The sequence below is a fragment of the Capsicum annuum genome, unplaced genomic scaffold, assembly GCF_002878395.1.
Source record: "Capsicum annuum cultivar UCD-10X-F1 unplaced genomic scaffold, UCD10Xv1.1 ctg78549, whole genome shotgun sequence".
Taxonomy (NCBI): domain Eukaryota; kingdom Viridiplantae; phylum Streptophyta; class Magnoliopsida; order Solanales; family Solanaceae; genus Capsicum; species Capsicum annuum.
The window spans coordinates 1-9,215 of NW_025889047.1; the positions used below are offsets into that span (position 1 = coordinate 1).

General features: G+C 28.9%; 1 protein-coding gene across 1 annotated transcript; it reads left to right on the top strand.

The window, feature by feature from the left end:
* Positions 1-7,243: 7,243 nt before the first annotated feature.
* Positions 7,244-9,039, top strand: LOC124894944 (dihydrofolate synthetase-like; the record flags this gene model as incomplete). Its single annotated transcript, XM_047405436.1, is given in 4 exon segments — positions 7,244-7,725; positions 8,364-8,461; positions 8,572-8,722; positions 8,977-9,039. Coding segments are annotated over 4 exon segments (588 nt in total), but the record flags the coding sequence as incomplete, so codon positions are not given.
* Between the last annotated feature and the right edge of the window lie 176 nt (positions 9,040-9,215).

A 9,215-nucleotide genomic window follows, 5' to 3' on the forward strand; every position in this document is an offset into this window, starting at 1 on the left:
GACAGGCCCCATGTTTGGGTAAAAGAGCCCATACAGTCATTAAACTATTTAATATTCTTTTCTATTTCGGTTGGTGCTTTGGTTAGGTCTTCCGACTTTGGCTTAATCCGATATTGTTATATGGTCTGGCAGGCTGAGTGACATACTTCAGCTTGAGAGATCCTGTTAATGGTATATATAATATAATACAATACATTATAAATAAACAAATCACGTAAGAGCATTTTGCTAGCCATATTCCAATTGTGTTGCATTTGTTTAAAACTAAAAGGAGAGGATATAACATCTCCTCAAATCATACAATCAAAATATCAATTATGAATTATCGATCAAACATAAAAATCTATAACAATAATCTCATACGTGTGATCTGAAAAGGATAGGATGTACGAACATCTTATTCTTTGCATGAAAGTGAGATTGTTTTCAATAGTCCCCAACTTGATAAAACATAATAGAATGACGAATAAAGCAAGTGGTTAATAGTTGTGCTAGATTTTGACAAGAAACAAACAATAGGTAGAGTAGGTTGAGAAATTACCATAGTGATGCAACAATATCGTCCCCGTGAGCAATGTTATCACCTATTCGTGGTGGCATTCGATCTTCATCTATCAAAGTTTGTAGAGAGACCAAGAAGCAGTCGTGTCAAGTATGTTATTTCAAAATTTGATCACAATATTACTTAAATAGAATTGTATTTTTTAAAAATTATTTTATATAAGGTAAAGTTTTAATTGATTTAGAAGTCAATTACTATTATGATTTCCTATCTACAGCAAACAAGGACTTTCATTAATTTTTTACATATATAGTATTCTTGTCATATATTTTAGGAGTCATTAATTTTTTTTCAGCCATAGTTTTCTTTTTATTATTATTAAATTTTTTTCCTTTTCATGTCTAGCTTTTTTAGGTAGAACTTTCTTTCCCCACTAAATATTTGACACATTTAATTTTAAAGAGACTTTTTCTTTCCTCTATTAACCGGATCCCCCTTAAATTTTGGTGCTTTTAGTTCCCTTTCACAAGCCACGTCTTATTTGTTGTTTTGGTCTTATATTTTTTTTTTTTTGGAAAATTTTCCTCTATTATTCTGATTTTTCCTCAAATTTCGACATTTATAGTTCCTTATTTAAATAGAATTATAGATTGTTTTTTATATAAGGTAAATTTTAACTGAATTAAAAGTGTTAAATAGTATAATTTCTTACCTAGATAAAAAAGGACTTTAATCAATTTTAAAATATTAAATATTATATAATAATTTAATAATATAATAATTAAAGAAAATACGTGAAAAGACACTTTTGTCTATTGCAAAATACTTTTAATAAAGGGCAAAAAGTTCAAATCACTTTTCTAAAGTCTTCACACTTTTAATATATTATAAAATAAATATAAATATAAATATAAATTATAGATATAAATTGTGAAGAAATTTTTAAATTATCTTATGTAAGGTAAAAAAAAATCAAATATATCCGCATCAAATATACAAGTTAATTATTGTGTATCGTGTAATTTAATAATAAATACATATAAAAAAATAATTGTTGTGTATACGTACATTATATTATCAAGGATAAAACCTTTTAAGCCACTATCGGACTAACAATTATGCTAGGAGCAAAATTAAGTATAATGAACAAAATTTAGTTATTCATAGCAAATGTCAAAATTTAAATCCTAATGTGTATTAAACTTGTATTCATCTTTGTCTGAATGTCTCACGTAATGTGATCTTTTTTTGTTGTTAAACCCTGATCGTTTTTCTAAAAAGCAAACTTATTTTATTAATGTTTCTTTTTTTGGTTAAATTGTTACCCTCTTTTTAAATGGTTACTGCTCTTCTAAAAGATTGGCAAAAGTAAACAAGAAAAATCTCATTGAACCTAACTTTTACAAAAGTTCCTTAAAGATTGATTGAGCATTCATCCTTTTTTTTGGGTAAACATTAAACATTCATCTACCATTTATATTAAGTAGAAAACATAATCGATAGAAACAAAATCGAATTACACCAAAATAATAAGACAATCGAGATTTCAAAACAATACGATTACACCTGATCTTTAAGAAAAATTTCTCAAAGCCCGATCAAACATTCATCAACCACCTGTATGAAGCAGAATAATAGATAACAATAGAATAGAAAGTACGACAAAATAAAAACCAACCTTTACACAAAAGTTCCTTAAAGACCGATCGAACATTCATCTATATCTGCAAAAATAATACTTAAATAAAAATAAAATAGAAGCTACAATAAAATAAATACGACAATCGAATTATCAGAATAATAAAATTATTAAACTTGATCTTTACACAAAATCAATTTTACGGTATAAACGCTTATGACCTCCCCCTCTATGCCGTGCGGTAATGATTTCTCTAGCATTACGACCTTTACCACAACGATGTTGTCCATAAATCAAGTTATTTCATGGATTGAATTTCACTTGACTATCTACGATTTTTTTTGCGTATGCTCGAGGTAGAAGTTTTGTACAAATGTACAATGAATATTCATTTACCATCTGTATTAAGCAGAAAAAAATAGAAGCTAGCAATAGAGTAGAAAGTGCAACATAATCTAGATATCAAAACAACATGATTAAATCTAACCTTTACAGAAAAATTCCTTAAAGCCCGACCGAACAATAGATAATAACATAATAGAAATTATATTAAAACAATATGATAATCAATAAATCAAAATAAATAAAATTAAACCTCAAACATGTGTATTTTAATAAGGTACAAAATACCTCATCATTAAGCCCTGCATTATGCCTCTCAACCAGCTCTTTCTCCTGCAAATGCCGCGATCGAACAAGAAGCCTGACAATGTGATAATTCAGTCTCCAAGTCACAAACCCGCACTTTCTTATTTGCAGCAAAATTAGTCAAGTTAATTATCAAACATAAAAAATATGTAAACAGCTGAAACACCAACATTCTGTTGAATTAAAAAGAATTATTTGATTTAATGCATGAAGATTGATTAAATGATCACAATAGAAGTTGTTTGTCTTTTAATTGGTGTAGCTGGTTTGAAACAGATAGGTTGTAATACTGCTTCGATCTTCACCTCATCAAAGGAAAACAAAAGAACGCACAACCAAATGTTGATGATATACCGTAATAGTGTGCAAAATTTAGCATTCACCCTTTCTATTATTAGTTGATTAAAAAAACCCTAATTCTAATTATATATATCTTTGTATTTTAAGATTCCTTAATTATTAATTATTAGGACTCCTAAAATAAGTGAAAAGATTATTTTATCTTCTATGGAGATTTTTAATAAAGAACAAAAAGTTCAAATGTGAATTATAAGGCTCTTCACACTTTTAAGATAACTAGTTTAGAATACGTGTGTTGCACGTGTATCAAGCATTAATTAAAAATAAATATATATACAAAATAAATTCTTGTGTGAAGTCATTTTATAAGTGTATCAAGCGTTAATTCAAAATAAACATACATACAAAATAAATTCTCGTGTGTAAGTCAGTAAGTTATTTTATTAAGTACGAAATTTTTAAAAAGATAATGTAAAATTTTGAAGATAAAAAAATTAGTTAAATTAAAGAAGAACTTAGTCATTATATTTCTTTCCTACTTCTAGAAGCACTTTATTTTATGAAGTGTTATTTTTATTCTCAAAATTTTATATTTTTATTAAAATTGAGGGCAATTTAGATATAAATCATTAGTATGCTAGGGGTGCTTGGTCAAAATTAGACAAACAAATTAAAATGGAGATAATATGATTCTTTGAAAATTGTCTGAAAATTTTTCACTGTGTCTTTTAGGGTATTATAGTTCTACTAATTAATATGGATAAGTCAACTACCTTTGATGTCTCTATGGTAAATGACTTGAATACAAAAATAAATAAATTACAGTTGAAGTCGCAATATATGAAACATTAAATTCATGATTTAAATGACAGAAGTATATATTTTTTTAATGTTAGTATATGTGTGTTGCATCAATTAATTAGCACCTCCTATATAAATATAAAAATCATCTCGTAAAACTTCATAACAAAAAGAAAACTATAATTAATTAATAGTATATTTTTTATATAATTTCTGAAATTTTAGAAAGCTATCAATAGGGTATTATAATGAGAAATAAGGAGGAACTATGGCTAATTTTAGACTTGAGAAACTTTCATGCAAAACAAAGAAAGAAATCCAAAAGCATTATAGTTCCGCTCAATTTTCTAAGATTTCAATATTCTTTAATTATTATTTTCAAGTTTGTCTTTGCGTGCTATTTCCTATGAATTACATTCTATCTTTGGTGGATTAACAACAAATATAAAGTACCTACTTGCCTACCTCAATTCAAACTTTTTTATCCAAGAATTTTCACATTATAATTGATTTAGTTTGGCCTGTCTTGATTGTATCCAATTCTAACTGAATACTCATACATCACTAATAAACTACAACAAAATAACGCATAATCGAGATTTAAGATATCATAATAATAGCATTAAACATAAATTTTAGGCAAAAATTCGATCGAAAATTCATCTATCGCATGTATTAAGCAAAACAAATAATATATAATAATAGAAGAAAAAGTACAACAAAATAATATAATAATAGAAGTATTAAAATAATAAGACTAAACCTAACCGCTACAGAACCCAACCAAATATTCATCTATCACCTGAACTACAACAAAATAATATAAATAGTTGAAATATCAGCACAATTACTCTTCTAAAACTCTGCACATAAAATTTTCATGCAGAAACTAATAGTTAACAATGCATATATATGTTCACAGAGATACACCTAATACATAATTAAAACAGATCAACCAAACTAAACATTCAACAGAAAGCAAAGGATAGGAGATTGACAATATAAAGCCAATATAGCTTTGCATTTGCACACATACGAATCATCCAAACAATGATAATGTTAATAGTAGTAGTAATATAGAACAAAAGACAAACACAATGCTAGCTTAACTATCTAATAAACCTTTACCCAAATCCGATTAAAGTGTTCTATAACCTTCTATCTAAGGCCATATTCGGTAAGATGAATCAACATCATGTCCATTCGATATAACATAACAAATCTAATCACTATTTGGTCACCTTCAGCATTCAAAAATAAAAAAAACTCCTACAGAAAAAAAGTATGCAACTTTCAAAATAGACCTTTATAATCACATTTTCATGCAAGTATTACAATGCGTAGGCAAGACAAAAAAAAAAGGACAGTCCGTGTACTAAAGCTACCACTATGTGCGGTGTTAGAAAAAGAATCCCACCACAAGGGTGTATTATACGCAACCTTACCTTGCATTCTTGCCAGAGTTTGTTTCCAAGGCTTGAATTCGTGACCTCTTTGTCACATGGCAACAACTTTGCCAGTTACTGCAAGACTCCCTTTCAGGCAAGACAAAATCACTAAGAAAAAAAGGTGTTAAGACGATAGAAACATATATAATGGTTACCTGAATTTAGAGAAAAACTTTTATTGATAAAGAACCCATGATGCTTCTATGTATAAACAAAGCACTGAAAATAAAATCGATAATTTGAGGGATAAAACAAAGTATTCAATTATATTATCAGACGAAGAACAAAAAAAACATAGATCTTCGCGAACTAAAATTTTTCAGACATGCTTTGAAAAGATTTAGCCCTAATACGCTAGTTAAATAGGTTTGATTAAACCCATTAATAAGAATACTGAACTTCTCAACAAAAAAAAAACTTGGATCAATTGAATTCATCAAAACCAAAACCCACCAACGATCAACTTCAACTAACAAAAGAAATTACTTTGTTAAAAATAAATCTTTGCTTATGATGACAAAAAGTCGAAGTGAAGGTAGGTTTAAGAAATAATAATGCGCTTTGACATGAAATTTGATACAAAGGTGGAGATCTTTTTACTATTCTCGATATGTACTCCATAAAAATCTTAAATCTAATAGTCAAGGAAATTAAATTGATACATAACTCTCAAAGTAGGTGACTGCTTACCTCAATTTTTCTTTATCCGATGATCTTTATTTTAGAATTGATTTAATTTGACCTGTCTTGATTGAACCCAAGTTCAATGGAACATTCATATAGTTTTATCAAGCTATCAGTTTGAGTGTTGAATTTATTAAAGCTTTTATCTTTTAAATTTTCTTTTCTAACTCGATTTATGAGAAAAAATATAAATTTTTGATCATACACACACCATCTTATAGTAGACCACAATTATATGTAAATATACAAAGAACTGATCTTATATGAACAGGAAAAGTGATCTAATAAAACTTTATCACTTGATAATAGGAGTGTGCAAAAATCGAACTGACCGATAAACCGAATCAATAAAAATGTTATTGGTTTATTGTTATTGGGTTAACGATTTTTTAATGGTTTTATAAAAAAAATTATTGGGTTATTGGTTCGATTTGATTTTTTATTATTGGGTTATTGGGTAAACCCATATATATATATATGACTTATTACATATTTCACTTTAATCTCTACAAATTAACAAACCTATTATTTCAATTATACAAACTCTTAATTTCTCCTAACAACATTTAGTTCAAACTTGAAGATTCTTGTAAATTAAAACACATTATATAGAATGCTAAATCATCTATCATAGATTCAAAACGAAAAAAAGAGGAAAACGTTAAGGTACTTTTGTCTTCACTTTCTTTTGACTACAATAATAAAAACAACATCAAAATTGAAAATTGAAGAAGAAATAATTTTATAGAAAAATAACCCAATTTCAAACAACACACACATTTTTTCTACATATTTTTTCTCTCATTTGTTTTTATTAAAAGAAAATACATTATTCAGAATTAAATGAAAATACAACAAAAAATATCATATCATGAATGCCTACCTTTTCAATATTGATGATTGCGCATGTGATGTCCAAGTAAAACCTTAGCCATTATAGCAACTTATAAGTACATATGATATCTGTGACACCAATATTAATAATAATAACAATATACTTACACGTAGAACTTACTTTTATTCTACTACTATTTCTTTTATAGACTAAAATATTATGTCTGATAGATCCTCAACTCAAAAAAATAACAATAATAATCAAATAACAATATTAATTTAACAAAAATTAACGTAAACACATATTTGTTTGAGATCACTACACGTTGCACAAACAAAATGAAAATCGCCGTATGGTGTAAACTCATTGTCATATTGTTTTCATGAGAAAATGAAGTGTAAGTTAATATTTGAAGAGTTGATTTTTGTAATTTAAGTTTCAACGTGAATCATAAGGCTTTACACTTTCAAGATAACAAGATATGTACATTTTAGTGACCAAAAGTGCCCTACAAACACAATTTTAGCTGGAAGAACAAAATGGCTGATTGAAAAGCAGCAATGGTTTTTGCTGTGTCGGGTGACGCTAAAAAATGAAAAATCTGAGCATTTTGGGTGGATTCACTCGTTCAATCCAGAGAAGTATGGCCTGCTCAGTTGCTGGACTTGTCCACAGTACTCGTCATTCCTTCTCCACTTTGCGAGAGGACCCAGAAATGGACCAACTGATGGAATTTTTGGAGAATCTGAAGAACTTCGAGAAGTCAGGGGTTCCCAAAGGCGCAGGAACAGATTCGGAAGATGGCTTTGATCTAGGAAGAATGAGACGCTTGATGGGACTCTTGGGTAATCCCCAATCTATGTTTAAGGTCCCATTTCTTTCTCCATTATTTTGTATATTCAGTCCATTTGTAGTTTCAATAGACCCTCCTGGTCCGGCCCTTTTCTGGGATCCATGAATAGCGGGAGCTTTATACTTTGTTTGGATGGTGGTTTGCCATCTTTCATAATGTACGGTTGTATGGTATGGTATTGTACTCTACAGTATAGTATCATACAATGTCTGGATGGAATGTATCTACAGTATAGTATCATACAATATCTGGATGGAATGTATAGTTACTGTTGTTTAATAACAGTTTTATTGTTTGTTTTAAAGGTATCATACTGTATTATAATCGGTAAGTTTACGAAAATGTCCTTAATTATTATAAATGTTAAATTTATCAGTAATTGTTAATAAAATAATTTTCTTCCTGCTAACCTGTCACGAATTTAAGAAAATCAATGCAAAAGTAGATCAAAATAAATGTAGTTGAATTCATTTTTTTATAGTAATAAATTTCATTTTCTTATGATGTTTTGAAACGCGACCACCAACGATAAGTACAAAGTTTGAATGCATCTTATCGTGGGTGTTAACTTATCATGGATTGATTGAGTTCTCGTGCTGTTTGCTTCTTTGGTTGTGATTCACTCTTCATTCTGAAGTGAAATTATTTTGTAGACTGTTCATATTGCTGGAACAAAAGGGAAAGGATCAACAGCTGCATTCCTGTCAAGTATACTGCGGGCAGAAGGCTATTCTGTTGGTTGCTATACTAGGTATTGTCAAACATGTTTTATCATTAACATTGTTACTTATTTATAGCTGGCCACTTTGTATTCAATCCAATGTAGTTTGTATGACTAGTCGATTTGCTGCATATGAACAGTCCGCATGTACAAACTATCAGGGAACGCATAACTTTTGGAAGATGGGGTGAGCTAGTATCAGCGAAGAAATTGAATCATCATTTCAATACAAGGAGGGAAATTCTTGAAAGAGCAGTGAAACTTGAGAATGGTTGTCTCAGTCATTTTGAGGTTCTTTTCCCTTTCTTTCAGCTAGCAATACATAAATTGATTGAAAGATGGTTTGTGGTTATTCATCACTCATCAGTGTAAACGCCTTGATGCTTTCCTACCCTGCAGTTATCTTTACAGTTTCCATTTCTGGCTTTGATTTCTATATTTCCAAGAATTTGGTTTCTCCAAAGTACTTTTTAGTCCTCTCATTTTTGGTCTGCTTCTATATATGGTCTTGTCTTATTTGTTTCTTCTTTTTCTTAAAATTTCAGGTTTTTACTGCTATTGCATTCAGCCTATTTGCTGAAGAAAATACTGAAATTGCAGTTGTGGAGGTTATATGCGTTAACTTGACTCTTTTCTCTACAATAGCTGTACTCATTTTTTCCCACTTCCTCTCTTCTTCCACCATTTTTGGTGTTTAAACAAATAATCTTTACACCATATTAGATATTTGATATTCCTTTTTTTTCTTTTCTTTTTCCTCCAAAATCAAAGTTTTCTTTCCACT